This window comes from Acipenser ruthenus, chromosome 2 (genome assembly GCF_902713425.1).
Source record: "Acipenser ruthenus chromosome 2, fAciRut3.2 maternal haplotype, whole genome shotgun sequence".
NCBI lineage: Eukaryota > Metazoa > Chordata > Actinopteri > Acipenseriformes > Acipenseridae > Acipenser > Acipenser ruthenus.
This window is the reverse complement of record NC_081190.1, coordinates 18,834,396-18,860,199: the sequence shown is the minus strand read 5'-3', so window position 1 is coordinate 18,860,199 and position 25,804 is coordinate 18,834,396. Positions and strand designations below refer to the sequence as shown.

Here is a 25,804-nt window from a genome sequence, read left to right as displayed (position 1 = left end):
TTCACTACAACTTGCATAACCAAATGTTTACCAACCCATGTGAAATGTCCTCTGCACAACTCGTGCTTTGTAACAGCTTCACTCAAGTTTTTAATAATTTGCAGTATTATTTTTTTTCCTCCAGATTCTCCAGCAACGCCTCCGTTGTCTCCTAACACAGCATGCACGACCGCTTCTGTTAATCTGACGCGTTCATCCTCGTTATTTTAGTAAACCAATCAGAGGAAAACGTTTTGTTGACTTTGCTTTCCATACTGTTGTACAAAATCTTTTTATGGCTGGTGTCTGTCTGCCGAGACTGTTTACTTCGCGCTGATATTTTGGGTACAATGTACAAAGGGGATTTTTCTGTAAAAAGTCGACGGAGGTTATCTGCGTATTACCATCAATGGAGAAGGTTCCTGTCATCAAACCGTCTGTGTTATAATTAAACAAAATGCTTTTAACAACACACTAAGCCAAGCACGTGTTCCCGCGTAGACACATACAAATAAACCCTACCAAGAAACAATGTCTGTACATTCTAGGTTCTGTTAATGCAATGGGTTCCTTATTACTACTGTGTTTGTTTTAGTATATACTTCTTGTTCTATTTTAACTTAAAAAAAGAAAAACAATTATCGAATGCTGTTTTGTCGGTAATAATATTAATGACATATACAAACAATTGTGTTTTTTTTTAAACTTACATTACTCGGCTCCGGGTGTTACATTAAGATGTTCCGATGCAACAACCCTACACCGGTGACGTGTTAAAGAACTTCCTCTCTGGAAAGAAATTTCCTGCGCTATTTAAAGGTGAAGAACAAAAATGTGCTGAAAGCAGGTAAGGCAGTTTCTTCACTGTTAATGAGGCAATGCATATTCATGTGATTTTAAGTTAAGTGATTGGAACGCGGGTAATTGTAATACAAGAATATCAGCTGTATATTTAAATAAACGTAGGCTGAAAATGTGTGTTATACCTTGTGTTTTTATTTATTATTGATGTATGTGTATCACTATTAAAATATAGGACAAGTTTGTTTTTAGATTTTATTATAGTTGCCCAAGTTAAAAAACAAACAAAAATAAAACCCCCCAAAACGTATTGTACTTAACAATAAAAATACCATTCGAAGATAGAATGTTAGATATCGTAATTGCCAGCAGATGGCAGTAAATATACATTTGAAATATATGTATACGGTACGATAGTTTTTGTTGAGTGTTTTTTTCTTTCTAAAAAGTATTGTAAAACGAAAGTAAGAAAAATAGCAATACACAGCATCCAAAGAATATAAACCACCACTCAGTTATTCATCAAATAATGTTTAATTGATTGGGCACAGGTAATTAACAGTATCAGATGATCAAGACCTTTGATAAACATTATACCTGTTTTTGAATGGCGTCTTCCTGTGTTAAGAGCCGTTACTGAGACATAGCTATAAAACTAATGTGGGGAGTAAAAAAAAAACAAAAAAAAAACAAAAAAAAAAAACCGATGTTTTTTAAATGTATTTATATGACCTCATCTCTATGATTTTTCCCTAAAGGATTCAGTTGGATATGTTAAAAGGAGAAACACTATGAGAAACACTATGAACGTGCCCAAATGTAGAGTTCTACTGGCCCGCCTCTCTGGTGCGTGGCTTCGCTCTAGCTCCTGCCTCTCCTGTGTGTCTCATTTCTCTTCAACAAGCACAGCTTCTCTCAAAACAGAATTTCAAAAACAACAGGGAATCCACCCCTTGCTTCAGCCGGTGCAGAATGTGGTGTTTAATGTGAGAAGGCAGCTCAGCCTGTCAGCAGCTGGGATCGTCAATTCAGCACCAAAATCAGCACAGCCCTACCTGAGGCTTATGAGGTTCGATAAACCCATTGGTATGTTCCCATGTGTCAATAAGTCATTACAGTTCAGAAAAAGGAGATGGTAACATAAAGTTTAAAACGGTTGCTTTTACATTTCTAGTGTTGTTTTTAGTTTTCTAAGAGCTATGCAACTCCTCAAGTACCACCAACACTTGCATTGTTTTCCTGTCACATTAGGCAGCACTTACAGACAGCCTGTAGAAATTTCAACACTGTGTGGAGAGAGTGTGTGCTGTAGAGTCTGTGCTCATCAATTTACAAATTAAAAAGAACTGGATGATATTAAATCATTAGGGACCTGGTTGGAATGAAAGACAGTAATGTAAGTGCCACTGCGCCCGAGGGGTGGCAATAAGGTTCCCATTGCAAGACAGTCTCATTATTTAGGTTGAGAGAATAGGGTATTAGAGACATCTGAGATTTAGTTAATCTAGTAATGCAGACTGGCTCAAACTCGCGTGCAGTAGTGAGATTATTATCTCATACTGTTGATAGAAAATAGCAACATTTTGCAGAACAATTGCCATTCTCTTTAAAATAATGGCACAAGCAAAATATTTGGTAAAAGAACACTGAATATAAAGTAAATTAATAATTGGAACCTGTGGGTAGGGTGATCAATAAAGCAGAGAGTTTAGCAGTAGTGTCAGTGTTCAGAAGTAAAAAAAAAAAAAAAAGTAAGCACCACAACACCACTGGTAAGCCCTCGTGTTTACTGTGAAAACAATTACTTTATTCTTTGTTGATCAATCACTAATTGGATAGAGGTGAAACTTTTTAAAAAAATACTTTCAATCAAACATTAATATCCTGGACTTCATGACAGGCCGACAATCATTTTTCAGGAATCATTTTCATGATTATATTTACTAGGAACAAATTTCTAAAACTGTAGCTAGAGAGACACTTGAGTCACTCAATGTCTCCTTCTTGCTTATACACCGGAAAGGTTCTCAGAAGTGAGAAGTCCCTTTGAATTTATGTTGCAGGCACATGGCTGCTGTATTTGCCCTGCATGTGGAGTATTGGCCTGTCCGCAGAGCCAGGCTGCCTCCCCAATCTCTACATGCTGACACTGTTTGGAACAGGAGCGGTTTTAATGAGGGGGGCTGGCTGTACCATTAATGACATGTGGGACAAAGACTTTGATAAAAAGGTGCGCCTCTCCTTTAACTATTTACAATTTTATGATGTTTCCGTGCTGCATAACACACCTGTAAGTAATCCGGTGTTGTAATTTATAATTCCCAGGGTGTTCTGTTGACTTTCCTTTTGAGGCTAGCTAGGGGGAAAGAAAGATCTGTTCAGTTCTGTTTAACACAAACACAATGAAGTATGTAAACATTTTAATATGTTTCATATATTTGCATTGAACATAAGTCATCGCCAATGTATTCCTTTTTTTTGTTTTCCTTTATTCATCCACAACTTCAAACTCTCTCTGAGGTAAAACTATAGAAAACTGATTTGCAGTAAATAAAAAAAAAATCACAAAAACAAATTGCTGTGATAACACTGATGAAGACCGTTTGTCTTGGTCTTATTATTCCCTGAAAGCAATCACAATGGAGATAAGACTAGGTCTTATTATCCCCTGAAAGCAATCACAATGGAGGTAAGACTTGGTAAGGACATTCTCTGGCACAGGTTAATGATAGTAACGGTAATGTATTGCATTGTGCAGATTTCACGGACAGCAGGCCGCCCAATAGCGGCAGGAGAGATCACCCGTTTCCAGGCCCTGGTGTTCCTGGGGGGGCAGCTTAGTCTGGCACTGGGTGTACTGCTGTGTTTGAATTACTACAGGTAATAAAACACACATCACTTTTCTTTTCTTTTTTGCATTAAAATTAGAGCACAGTTTCTCTGTTATTTTTAAAATTCTTAATTTAAATATTAGTAATTTTTGGTTTATTTAGCGATTAGTTTATGTTGTTTACCATTACCAGAGCATACTTACTGATTACATTAACCTGATTACATTGGCAGGTGACAGAACAGGTCAAGGGTCAGTTTATATATTCTGGTATATTTGTAGAGGGTGGACCTGGGGGGGTTGCTCGAACCATGTCAAGGGCATCAAAAAGGCATTTTTGCACACGTCTTCAGCATGTGGTGCCTGGTTTACACAGCTCTTATTTTTCATCTGCACAACACTTCTCCATTACGTCTGGTTCATGTATGATCATCCACAAATATAGTAAATGCCTCCACAGAATTAGTTCCTTTTGATCTGGAACAACCAATCTAGATTTTTCAGAATGTCATTTACTTTTCAGTATGTTCATGAAAATGTAAACCTAAAACACCAGTGCACACCAAACATACATTTTAAATACTAACAACATAACATACAACACAAACTACGCACAGGGGCGGGGTGTACCCCGCCACAGTTGTATAGAAAATAAATAATGCATGTAAGGACGTTTAAAATAAAGCAGTGAAAAGGAAGTACTGTTATACAAAGCAATATGTGTCAGTTCATATCTAGTGTAATAAATTGTGGGTACATTCTGTATCTGGTAATTGTATTGCTTCATTGATTACAAGGTGTATCTGAAGTTATTACCTTAGACAGACATGTCACAGCATGTGCAGTGTGTCCTGCAAAAGAAGCCGTGCGTCACCTACATCCGTTTTAAATGATTGCCTGGAAAATAGCAACTGCTTATCAGTACAACATTTGGGAAACCAGTTGAAGGTGAAGTAATCCTAGATAAGTGCTTGGAAAAGATTATTAACATGGATTCTATTATTAGAGAGTGGGTGCATGTTTCGTTCTCCCACTATCAAACTAGTGCATATAAAATTTCAAATCATACAAACCGTCCATACATGAAAACATTTAAAACCGTGTATGGACTGGAAAATTGCACAAATACCAAATTGTATTCCTTTGCTAATTGGTCAGACCCAACAGCATGTCATTCTACTGAATCTATGTTGTATTCTACAAGTATCTGAAACTTCCATATAATACATCATCCCACAATAAAGACTTTGTACCCTAATTGCATCGAAACCCTATTGTTCCAGTAATAAAGGGTTTTTTCAGTGAGTCACTGAAGATTTCAGTTTAGGAAATTGACTAAGATAGTAGGTAGAGCATGTAAAACAAACACAATGCTGTGTATTTAGGGTTGGTTTTAAAGTACAGGTTTACTTTTACACACATTGATACATAACATTATGTACCAAAATGAGTTTCAAAATACTGCGCAAATATCCACCACAATGACAAATTCAGTTCTCTATAAACCACTTGGGTCACACAGTTTGAAAGTGCAACTATATATATATATATATATATATATATATATATATATATATATATATATATATATATATATATATATATATATATATATATATATATATTACCTCAATTGTGAGATTGTGTCAATGTTTCTGTTACAGTATCGCCCTTGGGGCTGCTTCACTGTCTCTAGTGGTAACCTATCCTTTAATGAAGAGAATTACATACTGGCCACAGTTGGTTTTAGGTAAGCCCGTGTACATTACCTTACATTCAAGCTGTATGATTACTGCCTACATCATTTAGAATGTTTGTTCAAATCGGGGTCGCTCATTTTAGGGTATGATCATATACTGTCCATTTTTAACCCCCTACTCAAATTAAATAAAAGCAAACAAATCAATTTGGCAGCTGTCTCAATAATTGCTGGTGTTGGTGATTATTTGTAAAAAATCTTGTAAGGAGTATGATCGAGCTATTAATATTGTTGCAAGTGCAGCTGTACTCACTGGCAGCTAAATCCAAATCTAATCTCTCTACTTAACCAACTGAGACTTTTTCCTTGCTGTGTTTCTTCTGTGTTTCCCATGCACAAGTCTAATTTGTGTGTGTTCAGTGGAATTTAACCCCTTTGCAGTATTCAGCACTAAACCATGTGTTTTTTTTCTTTTCCTGTAGGTCTTACTTTTAACTGGGGAGCACTCCTGGGATGGTCAGCAGTTAAGGGGTCCTGTGATTGGTCAGTTTGCCTTCCTCTCTATTTCTCTGGGGTTATGTGGACATTGATATACGACACCATATATGCTCATCAGGTAAGAGAACAGGTCTCTTGTAAAGAAGTGCAAAGCACGTCCAGAGAAGAAATGCATGATTTATTAAGAACGCTTCCCTTGTATCTGTTGTAGTGCTTTGATCTCCCTAGCCTTATATTAGGCAGGGAATTCATCAAAGCATTTTCACCACTGTCTTGATTTGCCATAGAAATCATTGTTTCTGCCCTCTGGACTACAGAGAGGACAAACCATTCTATTAAATCACATTTACTGTTTACTGTTTTACTGATGGTACAGTGAGTATTTAATTCTCTGGGAGACTACCAACCAAGCCTGTTTGTGGGTTATTTTTTTTTAAAATTATTTTCAGGTCAAGCCTAGTACTTATAATGTTGTTCAAAGATGAAGTTATCTCAAAGCTAGGTTTTCAGCAGGCTGTCCTTGACCCAGCCCAGGCAGTGCACCTATATATACTGTTGTGCTGGGATTCAATTACTAATTAATTATTCACTTGAATCCCAGCACGTGAATTAATTATGTGCAACCTCGTGCTCACATATTATATACTTTAAATGCACGTGAAGTGATGTGCAATCCCGTGCCTAAATACAATTATTGCTTACGATTGTAAGTCGCCCTGGATAAGGGCGTCTGCTAAGAAATAAATAATAATAATAATAATAATTATACATTTTAAATCACACGTGAAACACAGACCCGTTTATATCCCGTGTACCAATGCCTATACACCAACATTAACACAGCACACGCAACATACAACACAGAAATGCACACATGGGCGGGGCACATTGCCACAAACATGAATGAATCTTTCCTTGTTCCAGCTAGTGTTATCTGTAAGCATAATTCCACGTGATAATTACAGTTCAGACAACAGTGTTGTCATGAAGTGTTTGTTGGTAGCTAGCAACAATCCTTGTAGGCAGGATTATTAACTACCTTATGTTTATTAACCTGCATTCTATAACACAAAACGGCTGAAGTGTTTACACTTTTACGTACTGGAATTTTAATGATTCACCTCTCCAAGTTAAGCAGTGATGGTATAAGCTGTGTGAAGCTAAGCAGCTGCTTTATTTAGAGCAAAAGCAGATAATAATCTTGATTTATTGAAAACATGCATTGCTTTATTAAGGGGTAGTTGCTTAAAGGGTGCGGGGCTTGGCTGCCTTATGGATCTCCTGCAACTAGAGGGAATAATAACCTAAAACATAATCTTGACAGGTATAAATGGCCATGAGCAAAATAAACAGGTCATTATTATTGAAACCATGTTCACGATATTTAAGATTAAAGTAATGAATTCAAATATGTTATGTTTGTTTTGGATGGCTTTTTAAAAATAATTCTCTTATCATATGTAAATTAATTTTTTTTTTTAATTGTACATTCAATGACAAACATTACGACTGAAAGTCTTCAGTGACATTGAGAAGGAGCGTAAGCTTATAATTTCCTCTTGGGTGAAAACAGCGGACTCGCCTTCAGCTCTCTCACTGTTTACCCTCACGAAACATGATCAGCTGACAGAGAAAACCTAGTCCTGTTTAAACTCTTAGATCACATTGCTTTTGAGTTAAAAGAAAATACTATTGTAATTCTAACATAAAAAAAGAAATACTCTTTTATAAGAAAAACGTTTCTAAATGTCTAAGGCACTGTTATTACAATTTATGCCTTTGAAAATCATTGAAAAATGTGTTTGTATATCTTAATAGTACTGTGTAAGGTAAGGCTGTCACACCCTGGATTTTATTTTTATAGCCTATAATTCTATAGCACTAAAGGGCAGTTAATATTTGACTGAATTTTGTTCACATAGATCAAAGCATAAATAAAAAAAAAAGAAGCTCAATAAATAGCCAAGGCTATAATCAGAAACGAACCTTCTTGTTGTAAATGTGGTTTCCCATCTGTCACCACCAAAACACTCTAGAAACTGAAACATTTTCCTAAGTAGAAACTGCCATTTTTATTTTAATAAATGCTAACAAATGTACTTGGTGACAAAACACAACTACGTCTCTATCGGATCAAAACATTTAGAAAAACAGCCAAGTTAGAATAAAGGGTCCAGCCATATATAGAAATCTACAAAATGTATAAAACTTGAAGCTAACTTTCCCCCCTCCACGCACTATTTTTACTGCAACAGTAAATGCTAGCAAAATGAATTAAAAAATGCTGGGGGAGGGGGCAAGCTAGTTAAGATTCCACACATTGACTGCTGATTTAATCTAATTAGTAACATTTTGATATGCATGTGGTATTAGAGTGTCTAATCTGTGCAGAAACATTCGTAGAATGGCTGTCAGACAATTAGGACAGTTGTGCGGATACCCTTGGTTAATATATATTAGGATCATTACAGCACAGGCCTGTTCATGATACAGGAGACACCTTTGAAATAACAGAACTTTCATACTCCTTGTATACTTTTCACATATTTTTATTGCATGATATCACACTTTAATGACATTCCATTTTGACTGTTGACAAATTTCCACTTCTGCTGTCTGGCAATACTGAGCCGGAAGCATCTATCAGGTGAGTTATTGAAAAAGCGGACAGGTTAAGAAATTAAATGAAAAGATAATAAGTGGAATACTTATTATTGACTTTTTTATTTGATTTTTTTTTGGGGTGGGGGTGAAAATTGAAATATTTATATATTTGTATTGTCATGCAAAATAATTATTAAAAGAAACTTGCATTACACAAAAAAACATTTTGACTATACGTCTTCAATGGCTTTGAGAACTGTTTAAGTTAAGAGAATGATGGAGTCTTAAAAAGATAAACCTTAGAAAAACACTCCTTAAAACAGTGTGATAACTTTAAGAAAATAAATGTGCAATAAAAAAAGAAATCACGAATAACTGATTTATGTACTACTAAGTCCTTAATGTAAAGCAAGGCAAAGAGCAGTCGTCTGCCTTAACAGAACTGTCAGTCAACAAATGTTCTCTTGAATCAGTCATGCCTTTCATCGGGCTGTTCCCTTGAAGGACATTTCCACAAATGCAATACTGTAAATCTTGGATAATTCTCTTGAAAGTGCCCTTTGCTGCTGATACACTAGCAACTAGCCTATTAATTGCAGAGGTGCAAAGAGAAATGCAGCTTTTAGGCAAATGACAACTGTAAAGTTATTGACCTAACCAAGTCAGATAGTAATGTGTTTTATTACACTAGGGTTTGGTCTTGGAGTCATAGATAAGGTGTCCATAAATATCAGTTGTGAAACATCAACAGCCAACTGAATAGCAGGCTCCATTGTTATCTTAACCAGCTCTTATCCCATGTGTTTGGTAGCAGGTACAAGTGTTAATCTTTTATCTGCTGTATAATATATGAAAATAATTCAGCACTGGGGAATTTGTACAATGGTGTCTTTGCTACAATGTTTTTTTTACATCATAGAGCCCATTTGTTCTGCCACAAAACATAGGAATGAATGTATACATTGGATTCATCAGTGGTCACTGTAGAGTAGTGGTTAGGGCTCTGGACTCTTGATCGGAGGGTTGTAGGTTCAATCCCCAGTGGGGGACACTGCTGCTGTACCCTTGAGCAAGGTACTTTACCTAGATTGCTCCAGTAAAAACCCAACTGTATAAATGGGTAATTGTATGTAAAAATAAGGTGATATCTTGTAACAATTGTAAGTCGCCCTGGATAAGGGCGTCGGCTAAGAAATAAATAATAATAATAATAATTCACTGTGTTCTGTGCCACTGTAAACAGCAACTTGATACAGGTCTTGACTAATGTTTTCCTGCTGTTGGTTAGAATCACTATGTCAGGGGTGGCCAAATTTAGCTTTTCCAATCCTAGCCTGTTCTGAATTGTTTAACTGAACCAATTAAACCTCCACCCAGACCCTGTAGTTAATGATCTCATTTTACCTGTTCAACCTGGAGTGGAATGGCCCTCCAGGACCGTGACTGGACACCCCTGCACTATTTCATCTTCTGTTTAAGTCATCATATCCTGGTGACTTCTTTAAAACTTTAAAGCACCCATGTGGTCTCTATTCAAGTTTTTTTTTAAATATCATATTTTATTGTTTTCACAAAATAACATCAATAAATGATCGGTTAATCTGCTAGTGTACAATAAAGAAATCCCAAATATTATAGACAAGCTGTGGAACCATCAAGTGGTTAAAATGAAAGGGTCAATTCAAGTTTAAAGTAACCGGGATGTGATGACTGAAACAGAAAATGATATACAAAGTGAATCTAAGCAAGAAGACGTTATTGGAAAACTAAGGTATTGTCACAGCTTCTGTACCCCAATTGTTTGAATGCCATTCTACTTGTATTTCTGTGCAGATCTAGATACTCTTAATGCCACATGGATATCAGCATTTTACTTTGGGTCGATTAGATTAGGAGAAATAAGCAGTCAAAAAGTGAAATCTTGAATAGCTTCATCCAGCTGCAGCAATAAAAATGGGAGCTAAAGTCAGTTTTTTTTCTTTCTTTCTTCCCCAGGACAAGGCAGACGATGTCCTTGTGGGTGTGAAGTCCACTGCTCTCCGGTTCCAGGAGCAGACGAAGCCCTGGCTGTGTGGGTTTAGTGTGGCGATGCTGTGTGGACTGATAGTGACCGGGGTCAACTGTGACCAGACTCTACCCTACTATGGAGCGCTGGCTGTGGTGGGAGCTCATCTTGCATACCAGGTGAGATTACTGCACCCTGGTAGACCCGATTAGCCAAAAGTCTGTTTGTGCCCACCCCTTCACTGGCTTCTTACGTGTCAATTATCAATCAGCTTCTTCCCCTATTGACTGACATGCTTTCATCCAGTAACATGCTTTGAACTTGAAGACACTACTGAGGTGAAATGACCAAGGAGGTAACGCAGTAACAGATTTCCAGGAAGGCAAGGCAAACAAACTGAGAGCCTTCTTTAACCTTGTATAGTACCAGATGCCTGTATTAAAAATCAATCTTGTGGCAATAAATAACGGGGAGGGGCGGGGGTTATACAGATTATTCTGCCTTTTAGTGCAACTGTTATAAAAATTGTAAAGGGGTACTTGAGCAGAAACCTTGAGACAGAATGGGTAATTAAAAAAAAATAAAAAACTTAAAACCACTGCCATAAACAATTGATTAGATCATTTTCTTTTCACCTTGCAGATTTACTCATTGGATATCAACAAACATGAAGACTGCTGGAAGAAATTCACTTCTAATCGAACTCTGGGACTTTTGCTGTTCGTGGGAATAGTTCTGGGAAATTTATGGAGAGCAAGAAATTACAATAATGTTTTAGAAAAGGCTACAGGAAAAAAATAAGAAGTGCATTCAAACTGAGGGTCGACATTGACTATTTATACTGTACTTTTAATAAATGTATTTCAGAACCTGATATTGTATATTGTCCAAACTGCAGTGTGTTTTAATTAGTGTACACAGAAGAAGTGTATCCTCAGATGGATTGTTTTTTTCACATGCTGATAATAAAATAATTGAATCATGAGTATATTACAACGCCATTCCTTGTGAGGGTCGTCTAGCTTTCTGGCTTTCTATTACCAACCTAGTATCATTTTCTGAAAAAGAAAACGAATAATCATTTTATAAGACTAACAAGAAACAAGGCTGGAAAAATAGGGGGACTTTACACTGGAGAGAAAGCTTTGGAAATTGGACCCAGTCTGGACTTTATTGGAACAGTTAAGTTAATAGTTTATTGGTCATGTGTTTTAAGTAGATACCCCCTAATAAGATGTATTAGTGCAACAGTCAGAGGTTTTAGCATTCTATATGCATCAACCAGTATTTACTCTCAATTTATTTATAGTCTATAATATTTACAGAGTATGTCAGACTGCATCAAACCTTTGGACTCTGGTGTCTATGTCGAGATAAGACTCGGGGGCTGCAAACACACAGTATAAAATGAGTTCCACTTCCTCCTGAAGAGCACTCTGTATTGAAGCATCCAACGAGAAAGGTAGTGAGTCAGATTTTTTTTTTTTATATATATAGGACGTGTTTTATTGCTTAAATATTTTTATGAAGTAAAATACACTGAATAGACTGCCATAAATTGTCAGATGTTTGTTACAAACTTTATACACAAAGGGTTCAATTTTAAAGACGGTGCCATTTTTTTATCAATTGTTTTTTTGTTTTTTTTTAAAGTCAATTGACTTCATTTTCTGAAACGTCACAAATGAAAACTTGAAACACATTGATATGTAGCGGATGTAATGATGTATGGTGTTTTACAGATGGCCTTTGTTTTGTGAATGTGCAAATAATAATACTTCTCTTTTTTTTAACAGTATTTATCTGAAAATGGCAGCTGTCACTTCCCAGCCCCAGTATGGTGCTGGCTACGCCCCCAGCGAGTTTCAGACTGGAGTTCTGGACTGCTGCGATGACTGCGGGACTTGTAAGTTACCGGAGGCTGCGTGTGAGAATAGCAAATAAAAGAACTGGACAGCAGAGCAAAGATAATAAATAGCAGCATCAATACTGAAACACAACGAGCTAGATTGGCAAAGCCATTTCATCCAAATGAATGCTTATCCTGCCAGCGGGGATAGTGTCTGATAGCGGATGGTTCTGACTGTCATACTTAAATGTATTATTGTATCTTGAGAAACACTCCTCATTATAAAGCTTCATTCCTTAAAACAAGTTATTGAGGATAGAATAATGCTGGTTAAGGTGGCCTGTTGTTGACACATGAACAGTACTGACACCTGTAATTGTTTATCTTAAAGTAAGTGAATGCTGAAATATTTTTTGTATTACAATTTTTAGAAGAAAACACACACACACACACACACACACACACACACAACAATTTCATAAAAATATCTGGTCATCATTTTAAAATACAATTATGGGTTCAAACCTAGCAGCATTTGCTATTTATTTCTTGTTTTTCTTTGTTGCTGTTCGCGCGGTGTGGTCTTGATGCCTATCCTTCTTGCAGGCTGCTGTGGTTTACTGTGTTTCCCGTGCTTATGTTGCAATGTTGCCAGAGACATGGATGAGTGCTGCTTGTTCGGTCCAAGCATGGCCATGCGAAGTCTCTACAGGGCTAGGTATAACATCAAGGTAAGGACGCAAAGGTTATTTATTTGTGATAAATCAGTCTTCAGTCTTTTCGGGAGCAGATTTTGCAAGCTGTTAGTAAGCATGGCAATTAGTGATCTAAGCAGACACAACCATGGAGACCCTTCTAAAAGGTAAGTAATTAAATCTAGGAATTTTTTGGTCATATAAGCAACCTTTTAACTCTAACTAGTTATATTTAATACTGAATGACACAGCAAGGAAATATGTCCAATGTGTGTATTTGTAAGGAGTTGGTGAATGGAGAATGGGTTATTATGAGCTACAGCAGAGCTTGTAAAGGATTCATAGCCTCCTGCTGGTTACAGCTGTTCCGTACCCTGGAAATGTGCTCTTACAGCTAAACACTTTAGGAAATTTACATGAGCTGGACAGCAAACAAGGTCGGGCATTTAAAACATTTAAACATTTAAACATGTGGGACTGTAGTTTAAAATTGGACTAGTCCATTGCAATACTTAACCAATAAGAAAAATCATTCTAACAGATAAAGCTTTTGGTTCCTAGATTTGTGATTATTAATGTCTGTGTTTTTCCTCTCTAGGGATCTCTGTGTAACGATTGGCTCTGTACCACCTTTTGCATGGTCTGTGCCACGTGCCAACTAAAGAGGGATATTGATAAAAGAAAGGAGCAGGGGATTTTTTAATTTTCCAGAGGTAAGGGCCATAATCCTCAAGCGAGTTCTGAGTGACGATCAAGAGGAAGTGTCGTGGGACCAGCTGGTGTGACAGACCCAATACAACAGAACAACTCTCATTTTAGTATGACTGTATATTTTAGGATTGTGTGTTTTGAATTATGGATGATTGTATAATTGTAACAGACTGTAATATTTGATAATGAAATAATGCACAAAATAAGGTTTGGTAAACGTAGGCCTGTTTTACATTTTAAAAAAATCAGACTCTCACAAACTGTCGTTTCTTACAGGTGAAGGGGCACTGCATTAAACCCGGAACAAGCAGAATGAAATGGTTTGATTAATCTTATTGCACTGAAACCCCATTGTGATACTGTATATAAGTTACTTGATCATTTCAATTGATTACATGAAAACAATCAACGGTGTTAAATAAATTACAGGTTTATTAATATAATTTTAAAATGTTCAGATTTTATCATATTTATTATTATCAGATGTATTTAAAATAATAAAACCTTTTTAAACATTCATCAATATTGGCCTACTTATTATTATAAAAGGACTTGCGTGTAACATTTCAGACACTCTGATAGCTGCAGACAGAGTGAGTTCCTGTACACTGAAACTTAAATGAACTGGTCACCAAAAAGACTGAATACAGATGGCTGCTGATTCAGGGGGTTTCTAGTTCACTTTCGGCTGACCTTTGAGTTTTCCTGACCGACGTAACATCCAGAGTTATGGTTTAACTAAGGTTTAAAACATGAAGTGGTCGTGTAACGGGTGACTGTGTGATGCATGGCTGTTACGGATTCTGCCCTCTGTCGCTGAAATGAGATTAAAAGCTCAGCCCAGCTCTTTTGCATCATGATTAAGACGCTCTCTTCAAGTGTGTGGACTTCACGGTTCACACCCAGCCTCCACCCTGTTACAATGGCTATAATATTTAGGAATACTTAAAGAAACTATGTGGCAGTCTAGCTCGCAGTGGTGAGGTTGATGACGTCACGGACCAGGAAGTAACTCAAACCAAAACAGTGGATGGGCGGGTGAAGCTGAGTGCAACGGCACTCAGCGTATTTAATAAACCAAACAAAAACAAAAGATTTAAACAAAACACAAAACAAAAAGGCACAAGGGCCAAACGAATAAACAAACAAGTAAGTGTCGTGCTGGATAATCCAGCACGTTTTAGCAATTGTTTTTTAAATGTTGCTCGCTCGCTCGCTCTCTCTGCTCCCCGCACTCTCCTCTGTACACCCAAAACCTCGAGTGCAGAGAGCTGCAGGTTTATATACTCTGGCCGAGGGATTAACTAGTTGTTAATTATCTTATTATCCCTCGGCCAGAGTCTGCACGCGTTTGGTAAGGATGCATGACTGTCAGCTAGTTAAATAATCAGTAGCTGATCAGCCATGCATCCTCACGGGTTTTTTAAATATAATAAAAGACGCGGCGCTTTTATCCGCGCCGCAAACAAAAATACAAATAATAATAAATAGGGGCGGGACACTCCGCCACAAACAATCACAAATATTTTAAAATGTTGAGATACATTTTGGTTCACATTCTTATATCCCAGAGTTTGTGTGGTCGCCACCCCAAAATTAGTATTGCGTGTATTACACATTGACCTTGCATAGCTGTGAATAGGTCAAGGTTAGAGAATGAGGTACATTTTTCAGCAAATATATATATAGGTACGTGGAATCCAGGGCATGGGTGTAGAAAGACGGGCCAGGCTTTTCAGTGACGGGCCAGCTGTGAGAATTTGTTTAAACCAGTTCTTAATTCCAACACATACACACCTACTTTAACGCTAGGATTAGTGTTAGGTACACTGGTCTCAAGAACAAGCAATGTCTCAAAGAGAATGATTCATGTGTTTGGAAGAATGTAGTACAGTACTGTTTTACGTTGGCCAGTCTTTCTGCACCAAGTAAAGAGCATGGCCCGTCTTTCTGATTATGCTGCAATCCTGTAACAATGAGTAGGAATAATGGAAGGAAATAAGCGATGTGTACTATTGCCTATTCATTCTGTGGGAAATTGTATCGGTTTTATACCCTACCCTAATGTGTTTAGTCAACAGTAGTACAGGAGAACAAATTAAGCATAACCTTCTTTTCATGGGCCATGCATGACAGGAACACTATACAGTAATGACACTGAAAAACTGGGGGTTCTGTCCGCTGACTTTGTTCATTTCCATCTGCACCATGATACTAGTTTGTGAAACACAAATATCAAACTGGTTCCATCTCCGTCTACAAGCCAATTAATAAAAAAAGACAACAGACAAATAACATGGGCGCTTTCTACACTGATGAATACAGAATAAGTGGTGGACACCATGATGATGATTTGATTATCATTATTTAGATTCAAACAACTCATTTTGTCATTTTTGGTGTACTCTGGGCAGGTCAACATTTTGAAAAAAAGCGCAGAATATAAAAGTAATATATAGTACAGTGTTATTTTTGAATTTATTAAAGAACTTTTAATTTAGATATATTGCAGAACCTTCATGTAATATGCTGCGTGCTATTTAAATTTAACTTTACGGCTTCCTAGCTTTTATCGTGAAATTCATGTGACCAATCAGCTTGATTCAATTGTGGGCATTATTGAACATAGCAGGCCTGCAGAACTCTGTGAAGTTTGAAGAGTTTACATGCAGCAGTGTTCTTGTTACAGGCTGTGTAAAGATTTAAGCAAAATGTCACTATTTCCAATCTCTGAGCAATGAGCTCCATCTAGTGGTGAGCAACATTTTTTTGATAGAGCATATATGTGTTCCTATATGTGTTCCATAGCAACCATGAACTTCCACTCTCTTTGGAGTAATGAACCAGTTTTACATTTGACCTTTAGGCGAGATCAGAGGTCACGGCTGATGATATTTTTTTATAGAGCATATATGTGTTCCTATATGTGTCTCCTAACAACCATGACCCGATCTGCACTCTCTAAGGAGTTATAGGTATTTTTATAGCCAGTTTTATAATCTGATGACGTTATCCAACGTGGCCGCCAAACCACAGAACCAATCAGCTTATGATCAACAATTATTCTTGGACTACCCTTCAATATGTACAGCAAGTTTCAGAACTCTGCAATAAGTGATTTTCGATACTTAGATGTTTATAATAATAATAATAATAATAATAATAATAATAATAATAATAATAATTTAACAATCTCTGCAAAATCCAACATGGCTGTCGAACCATGTGACCTACGACAATTGTTTTTTCTTCACTGACAACTTCCCACCTACCAGATTTATTGAGTTTTTGAGCAATTTTTGGCGGAAGAGAAAACAAATGATAATAAAAATCCTTACAAGAACAAAAGGCTTCCCCACCCATTCTGGCTAGGAAGCCTAATAAAACAATAATCAGCATTTTGATTACAATAATCGCACTGTATTACAATAGCTAACCCTTAACCACTTAGGACAGAGTGACTGAACTAGAAGCTGCTAGGCAGTTAAGTGGAGACTACAAAAAATGATCAGTTAAATATTTTCGCTAGGAAAAACAAGAAGAATGTCGCAGTCCTTCTTACGCAGCCAGTGTCATTTTACTTTACAGGCCCTGTCAGGCTGGCAGCCCAATGTATAGATATCATGGACCCGACTTAGTTGCAGTAGCAGCAGTTACATTATTGTTTTATGGACAAACTTAGCAACTTCCTGCAACAAAACAAATGTCTTTGCATTTACACTTGCTTCATTTTTTTTTTTTAAACCAATGCTTCTGATAAGTATTTTGCTGCCTCACTGAGAGAATATTTTTTAAACAACAGTATTTGATTTGTGTTTGTTTAACAATTTCCTTTAATATGCTGCATGTGGGATTTCTGGCAGTGGTGCTATTTGCATGTATTTGTTATTAATACATGCTCAGTAAGCACATATTGAGCATTTTATGCAAACACCTGCCCGATTTTGTGTGTGTGTGTGTGTGTGTGTGCGTGTGTGCGTGATCCACGAATAAATGAGGTGAGACATTGCGTGTGACTAGAATGCATGAAAAAGAACATAAGAACATAAGAAAATAAGAAAGTTTACAAACGAGAGGAGGCCATTCGGCCCATCTTGCTCGTTTGGTTGTTAGTAGTTTATTGATCCCAGAATCTCATCAAGCAGCTTCTTGATGGATCCCAGGGTCTCAGCTTTACTGGGGAGTTGGTTCCAGATCCTCACAATTCTCTGTGTAAAAAACTGCCTCCTATTTTCTGTTCTGAATGCCCCTTTATCTAATCTCCATCTGTGACCCTTGGTCCTTGTTTCTTTTTTCAGGTCGAAAAAGTCCCCTGGGTCGACACTGTCAATACCTTTTAGGATTTTGAATGCTTGAATCAGATCACCGCATAGTCTTCTTTGTTCAAGACTGAATAGATTCAATTATTTTAGCCTGCATACGACATGCCTTTTAAACCTGGGATAATTCTGGTCGCTCTTCTTTGCACTCTTTCTAGAGCAGCAATACCCTTTTTGTAACGAGGTGACCAGAACTGAACACAATATTCTAGGTGAGGTCTTACTAATGCATTGTAAAGTTTTAACATTACTTCCCTTGATTTAAATTCAACACTTCTCACAATATATCCAAGCATCTTGTTGGCCTTTTTTTTATAGCTTCCCCACATTGTCTAGATGAAGACATTTCTGAGTCAACATAAACTCCTAGATCTTTTTCATTTTCATGTGGTGTCATTGCGTGTGACTAAGAATGCATGAATAAAATACAGTAACCAGTCATTTTAAGTTCTTACATTTTAACAGTATACATAACAACAGAAGTGTTTTATTTTTCACAACCACGTTTTTTAAACAACTCACTGGTGCAAGCCGTTCTTTTGAACCTTGAGAAAGTCCATCATAGTCTTTTGTTTCAGCGACGCAAAATATGTTTGCCGGGCTTCACCAAGTAAATGCCTCAGGAGAACTAATTGTCACAGACGGTTCTGGCACCTCCCTTTTGTGCTATAAATCATTAGATCATTTTGCATGGAAGGCCTCGGTTGCAAGGGTGTGAGGTTCTTTGATGGACCTTGTGGAAAGGTGTGGGTATTCACTGACACAGGAGACAGAAGTTGTAATTGAAACACCGCACAGGTGCTCGGTTTTATTTTTTTTTTAATCGTATGATTTGTACTGATTTCTTTTAGCCCGCAGAAGGCGCTGTTGTCCGTGCTCTGGCTACGGGAATACCACGGCAGGGTACTCAGTACAGTTCAGGTGCACTCGCAGGTGCTCAAAATAATGAAAAACGAAAAGGCAAAAAGAAACAGGGAAAATAAAACACAGTAATGAAAACTACAAAATAAATGTGCTGCACTTTGCAGCGTGATTTTCCCCAGTCGCCGCTACCCTTACGACCCGGGTCTCCGTCCTACTCTATGCTGTTTCGTCAGCTAACTAAAACAATATTATTATTATTTGTTTATTTAGCAGACGCCTTTATCCAAGGCGACTTACAGAGACTAGTGTGTGTGAACAATGCATCAGCTGCAGAGTCACTTACAGTTACATCTCACCCGAAAGACGGAGCACAAGGAGATTAAGTGACTTGCTCAGAGTAACACAATGATTTAGTGGCTGAGGTGGGATTTGAACCAGGGACCTCCTGGTTACAAGCCCTTTTCTTTAACCACTAGACCACACAGCCTCATCGGGGTCTGTCCAAGGATTCCCCACTTTCTCTCTTTCTTTAGTTTCTTCTCTCTGAGTTTCAGGTCTTTTCTCCTGTCCGTCTGTGGTCTTGCCGAGCAGCGAGACCGCTTGCTCGTTGTTCAGGTCTAAAGGGGCAGATCCGAGGAAACAGCACAGTATTAATTTATAGGATCAACAATCCCACTAAAACCTGCCTCCCAGCCACTGAGAGAGGGGGAAAGCGCGCACACCCTCTTCCCCACCTCTCTGTGTCACTGCCATGACTGACAGGCAGATCCCACGGGATTTGCCAACCTTGAATGATAACCAACAGGTGTCTGAAACCTGCTTGTGCAGGCAAATTTTTAGAAACCGAGAGGGAGGTCAAGCTTGGTCCAAGCACGGTACCAGTTAATACAAGGATATTATATTTAACATAGTTTATTATATCTTGATTTTAAATGAAAATAACTGGACTTGCCACTGTATGCGTATTCAGAGGCAGTCGTTGTCAAATACTTTGTTAGCACACATTTGTATATGAAGTTAAACTGACCCATTGACAACACACTGAAAAGGTAACATAATACGCAGCTAAGAGGGACATTTATATTTTTTTGACCCAGGTTAAAATCATTAAATAGAGCTGGTGTTACATATTAAAAACACCTCTCGCATATACTTGCATTGAATTTGGTAGCAAGGACCCTGTGAACTCCAGTTTACCTCATTTTTAGGGAAAGGAGGGGTGGAAGATAGTGAACCATGCGCTCACATTCACTTAAATTTTGAAAACAGAGTTGACCGGATCCTTCTAGAAAATATCATTAACTCAAAGATAGAAACTGTCAAAGCAGATTGGTGATCAGATTTAATTGGCACTCGTAGTCAATGGAGGGAAAAATCCTATAAAAACCAAGGTAAAACCGCAGTCAAGGATCTCGCGACTTGCTAACTACAAATTGTGTGGTCTATGCTCTGAAGATCTCTGAAAAAAAAAAACTGATTGCTGTTTGGTCGTATTCACAAGTCTCTGCCTTTTGAAGACAGTTCTTATAGTTCAATATAGCGCATATGTGAATTTGGTATCTCTTTTATATTGATGTATTGCTATAAGGTATAGAAATTATGTTTTAGTCCAAAGAGCCTAAGCATATAATTAACCATATCTGTATTACTATATTGAAGTATTAATGCGGTTAAACCTGTAAAGGCACCAGATCGGCTGGAATGCTTATTACTTGAGATTTACGGTGGTCTGCGCAACCATCCAATTAACATAAGCATTGAATAAACCGAAGAGAGCACTACCACTGCTGTGATTCATTAAAACTTCAAATTAGAAAAGTATGCGAGTTTCTTGAATATTAAAAAGTTGTCTGGACACATAGCCCACCCAGAGCCGTGGATAATTGAAGTCGTGGTAGAACGGGGCGCAGAGAAATGAGGTTCTGCTGTACAAGTATTCTGGTTATTTATTAAACTTGGAAATAATTACTGCTTAACACCCTAATGCTGATCTATCTATAAAAAGTATAGTTAACATATACTTGAATTAATATGGATTGTTTGTTCTGTATCATGACATTACCCATTGCTTTGGATGGCAGAAAGACTCATGTTGCAGAGCAGTTGGATCCATTCCTGGTTTTACTGGGAGTGTAATAAGATACCGGATCTTGTTACCTGTACACAATGTGGCTAATCAAGCTAGTAGTTTTATTCCCATCCCTGAGCTTTGAGGCACATCAAATATATATTCAACTTTTGTTCAGTGTCCAAAGTTTTAGGTTGTGGTTATTTGGCACTATGTGGTGGTTCAAGTACAGCAGATGTTAGTGCATGGGGAGCTTTTTCCCCTGCTCTCAGGCGGTGTAATCCCACCAGACCAAGGTGGGTATGGAGGCTGTCACACTTCCTTTCTAATGAAACGGAAGGCAAAAGTTGGTCCTAGATTTGTGGTTTCCTCAGCACATACCAGCATTCAGTCAGTTTATAGTCATTTAGCAGACACTTCTCCAAAGCGACTTGGAGATGAACTACGCAATAGCAGAGTCACTTACAACAGGAGCTCTGTTTCAAGTCTCATCCTTAAACCAAACAAAAGCCACCATTCTAAAAAGAGAGAGGGGAGGCCATTCAGCCCATCTAAAATCGGAGGTGGTTCAGAGGAGCCAACTGATCTCAACTTATTTAATCCAGCCCATTTGTTTACTGGGTACATTTAAAACCAATTCAGGAGGAGGGACAAAATAACTGAAAGTACAAAAAAGGTATAAAAAAAAAATGTCAACACCTTTATTTAGCAGTCATGATAATCCAATAACTAGACAGAACTGCATCTTCAGTTACCACCTGGAGAAAGAAACACGGATGATCAGTATTAGAATTGCATGCAGAACAAGGGAAATGTGGATTTTAAAAGTTCCACAATAAAAAGAAATCAACACACACCACAACTACAGAGTGCTTAAACAATAAAAAAACGTGCCATATCCTCAATAAGACAATTGAAATATTACTTTGCTTCTTCCCATACTCCTCATGGTAGACACTCCGTACGCCAGTTAAAAGCCACATATTGTGCAATCATTAAAAAAGCATACCGGCTTCCTCTGCAGACAGAGCCCTCCACTCATCCGCCTCTTCGAAGTGACCAGGCTCCCCAGCCCCCTCATAGTTCTCAGTGTCACTGTGCTCTGGCACCTTGGAGGCATCATAGGTACCTTCCAAATGCTGGTTAGGATCATCAGAATTGTCATTGCCTTCTGCCTCAACATCCAAAAGCCTGTTATAGTCATTCTCGTCAAAGGCATCGTCCTCTGGAGACAGTGCCTCCCGATCCTCTTTGGACACGCCTTCGTAAGACAGCAAGTCCTCCTCCAGTTCAAGAATGGCCGCGCCAGTCTTCCTCTCCCCGTCGTCACCTCCCTGCTTTTCAAGGACCAGCAGGGCATCGCTGCTTATGGTGCTTTTAGTAACTGAGGGGATACATTTAAAAATAAATACATTTTAGCGTACAAGCCAAGGTCTTACCACTGCTACAAGAGTCACTCAAGCAGAAGTTACTGGATCTGCAATTTTTACACCCTTCCCCTTGCTTTCTGGGGGTCGTATACATACCAATGGGCAAAGTCACATCTTCATTTATGCACACAGAGTCACAGCAGGAACAGACACTGTGGTTACCTTCAAGTTCCACCCACCTGAACAGAGACATTAGTAGTTATTCACATGGAACTGCCTCAAGTTACATGCTCCTAGAAAGAGCATGGTGCCTCATTGGAATGCCACCCTCCCAGAACTATGGAAACCAAATCTTTAGTTCTAGAAAATTAACACATCATTAATTGTTGCCTTCATCTTGCACTACCCAAGACATGCAATGGAGCGATACCTTTAACCCTGAAATGGAACCTACCTGTTCACGTTCTTATCATAGTGGCAAGATTTGGTACTCTGCGTTACCATGCTGTTGCTCGTTACCACCATTGTGCAGTGCATGTAGTACTTGTTTACCTTGGGAATAGAATGGAGGATTATTTCCTTAGCAATATTAGACAGACTAGACACCAGATGACTGGAGAGCAACTTGGTCAACTTCTGCAGCTAACCATTTGTGTTCATGCATGCAAGCAGTGCGCGTCAGACATCTTAACTACATTGAATGAGCGTCAGGCCACACCACCTAAACACGGCACGATCATAGCCATTCACTTTATGCAAAAGTCACACTTCCAACACATGCTGGCAATATCGTTTTACGAAGAGTGAACACGGCATTGGTGTCAGAGTAGCAGAAGAAACTCCATTTGCATTGGAAGAGATCTGGGTGCCAAAGCCCAGTATAGGGATGAGCAGGTACAAAGGGAAACCTACCAGAGGGGACAGCGTGTTGAACTGGAAAGCATCAACAATTAAATTGATTGCATTGTTGGTTCTGGGAGGCACAAAATGGGAGCTACAGGTTTCATACTTGCTGTCCACCATGCACCTGGAAAGGGAGGAAGTGCAATGAAAAGAGCATGTGGGTTTCAAGCACAGAACAGGATTGCAAAAAGTAATTTGTAAGCCCTGGCATATTTAAGATGCGAGGTCATTGCTGTGGTGTGGTGAGGTAATGCAACTCCAGTGTCAATAAAGTCACTCCCAAGTCATTACCTTGCAACATGCGACACCAAAGCCATATACTACAACTTCCATAAAGTTGAACATTTGCCTCCATCTAAAATTGTAGTTCATGCAAAGTGAACTGTGAGCACAGGGTTGGAGCATCCCTGTGAAGCATTCAGTCATGCAGTGGTTTTAGAACAGCTGACCTCCACAGAAAGCCAGGAGAGCAGCATCCAGGTTTTCATATCAACCAATAGTCTTACCCATAATTCTCAATCACTGTGTATCTGGGCGTTGAATTTGAAGCTGGAGATGCGGTTGCATAACAGCTGTGGATGAAAAGCTTTGTCCCAGGAATAGTAAGATTTGTAGTAGCTTGAAAGTGTATGGGTTGTCCAAGGTAGAATGTATTCATCATGCGCTCAGGAACCCAGTCACCTAAGGAGTAAAAAAAAAAAAAAAAAAAAAAACACACACCACACACAAGGGGGGAGGAACAGACAGTTGAAGCATGCAGTTGGGGATTAGCATTAAAACAGGACACTATTTTGACATGTGCACTCCCAGGAGAACCACAGTACAGTGTAGCACCCCCGCTTCAACAGTACTTGTCCTCATCTGTATACACCCTATTTAAAATCATAGATAATAGGGAACCCTTAATGATATACAGAACAAGACATGCTGTAGGTACTACACTACGCTTTATATAGTTATATAACCGTTGAAGAGTTCTGCTTACCATTAATTATTTTTAGGGCAAAGCCGTATGGGGTCTTGAGACTCTTGAACCGAGTTGGATTCCTCCAAAGCGGACGAATACCGTGCCTGTAGACATGGTGATACCTACAAACAGGAAGAATCAAGCGGACGAGTTTTTCAATGCAAGACGACTCTTGGACATTAGCTTTGTTAAACCGCTTTTAAAACCGGGGTGATTTAAAAGAATAAACAAGTCCGCTTTTGCCATGCCGTATACTTATAAAGAGGTTCCTTACCTATAGTAACGACACTGAAGGGGTACAGTGAATGGCATAGATCTCCGAATCGTACTGTTTTGCACAGATGGCACATATTTAAGGACGTTCTTGTAGACCAACTGTCCAGCTTCCACCTTGAAGGTGGTGTAGAAAGAGAATATGAAGTTAAATTGGAGTTAGAACATCGGAAAGCAGGTTTCAAATTATACACAAATAAATGCACACACTACATACATAGGAATCGTAACATTACACATAGTGCCTGAAACTATATTGACGTATATTAAAAAAGCACCACCCCACACACCCTGATGCATCATCCATTGCTTGTAACAGTCAAGTGAAGCTAGAAATATGTAAAGTCAGAACTCTCTACAGCATGGGATACTCACAGACGCCTGGCTTCCACATTCTTTGAGGCCGTATGTAAAGAGAAGATACCCACCAGAGACTCCATTGCTTCTGCAGTTGGTCCCCAGAGTCAACTGGCCTGCTTTACACTTGAATCCGTACAGGTCAGTCCTTACCCTCACGTACATTTTGTTTTCGCTGCACAACACGCGGACCGCTGCAGCAAGACTAATGGGTAGCGGCCGGGGCATAAGAACAGGCTTGGGATTCATGACCTTTTGGAGCTCAGGCGGCACGGGCGCATTGACAGGGATCACCCGAGGGCTAAGCAGCTTGAAAGGAAAGGGAGTGACAGGCACTGGGATGCCGTAAGGCGGAATAAACTTTAGAGGGTAAGGCCTTGGTTGTATTGGAGGTTGAACCGGAACATTTTCCTCACTGTGTATCTCCTCAACTTGCTGAATGGGGTCGTGCTCCTCGCCCTGCACAATGGGGTCGTGCTCCTCACCTTGCACCTGCTCAATGGGGTCGTGCTCCTCGCCCTGCTCAATGGGGTCGTGCTCCTCGCCCTGCACCTGCTCAATGGGATCGTGCTCCTCGCCCTGCTCAATAGGGTCGTGCTCCTCGCCCTGCACCTGCTCAATAGGGTCGTGCTCCTCGCCCTGCACCTGCTCAATGGGGTCGTGCTCCTCGCCCTGCACAATGGGGTCGTGCTCCTCGCCCTGCACAATGGGGTCGTGCTCCTCGCCCTGCACAATGGGGTCGTGCTCCTCGCCCTGCACCTGCTCAATAGGGTCGTACTCCTCACCCTGCTCAATGGGGTCGTACTCCTCACCCTGCTCAATAGGGTCGTGCTCCTCGCCTTGCACCTGCTCAATAGGGTCGTACTCCTCACCCTGCTCAATGGGGTCGTACTCCTCACCCTGCTCAATAGGGTCGTGCTCCTCGCCTTGCACCTGCTCAATAGGGTCGTACTCCTCACCCTGCACCTGCTCGATGGGGTCGTGCTCCTCGCCCTGTACCTGCGCAATGGGG

The 25,804-nt window shown here is 39.0% G+C and overlaps 3 protein-coding genes across 3 annotated transcripts in view; 2 read left to right on the top strand and 1 right to left on the bottom strand.

Moving 5' to 3' along the window:
* The first annotated feature begins 706 nt into the window (after positions 1-706).
* On the top strand, positions 707-11,401 carry LOC117973132 (4-hydroxybenzoate polyprenyltransferase, mitochondrial-like). Its single transcript, XM_034924394.2, has 8 exons — positions 707-826; positions 1,539-1,866; positions 2,844-3,010; positions 3,539-3,660; positions 5,275-5,360; positions 5,792-5,925; positions 10,407-10,595; positions 11,059-11,401. Exons 2-8 carry the CDS (start codon positions 1,572-1,574, stop codon positions 11,215-11,217), a joined length of 1,152 nt encoding a protein of 383 aa, XP_034780285.2. The 5' UTR covers positions 707-826; positions 1,539-1,571; the 3' UTR covers positions 11,218-11,401.
* A 140-nt stretch (positions 11,402-11,541) lies between these two features.
* Positions 11,542-14,190, top strand: plac8.1 (placenta associated 8, tandem duplicate 1). Its single transcript, XM_034014953.3, has 5 exons — positions 11,542-11,878; positions 12,213-12,322; positions 12,872-12,996; positions 13,559-13,673; positions 13,948-14,190. Exons 2-4 carry the CDS (start codon positions 12,226-12,228, stop codon positions 13,661-13,663), a joined length of 327 nt encoding a protein of 108 aa, XP_033870844.1. The 5' UTR covers positions 11,542-11,878; positions 12,213-12,225; the 3' UTR covers positions 13,664-13,673; positions 13,948-14,190.
* Positions 14,191-21,599: 7,409 nt separating this feature from the next.
* The window catches only part of LOC117409192 (uncharacterized), a 37,044-nt gene continuing 32,839 nt past the window's right edge, over positions 21,600-25,804 (bottom strand). The window contains exons 3-11 of the mRNA XM_059006978.1: positions 24,811-25,338; positions 24,437-24,552; positions 24,181-24,284; positions 23,702-23,876; positions 23,205-23,319; positions 22,747-22,844; positions 22,449-22,531; positions 21,932-22,306; positions 21,600-21,680 (exon numbers count right to left, since the gene is read on the bottom strand). Of these exons, the coding sequence (XP_058862961.1) occupies positions 21,670-21,680; positions 21,932-22,306; positions 22,449-22,531; positions 22,747-22,844; positions 23,205-23,319; positions 23,702-23,876; positions 24,181-24,284; positions 24,437-24,552; positions 24,811-25,338 (1,605 nt within the window). The 3' untranslated portion in view covers positions 21,600-21,669. The remainder of the gene's footprint in view (positions 21,681-21,931; positions 22,307-22,448; positions 22,532-22,746; positions 22,845-23,204; positions 23,320-23,701; positions 23,877-24,180; positions 24,285-24,436; positions 24,553-24,810; positions 25,339-25,804) is intronic.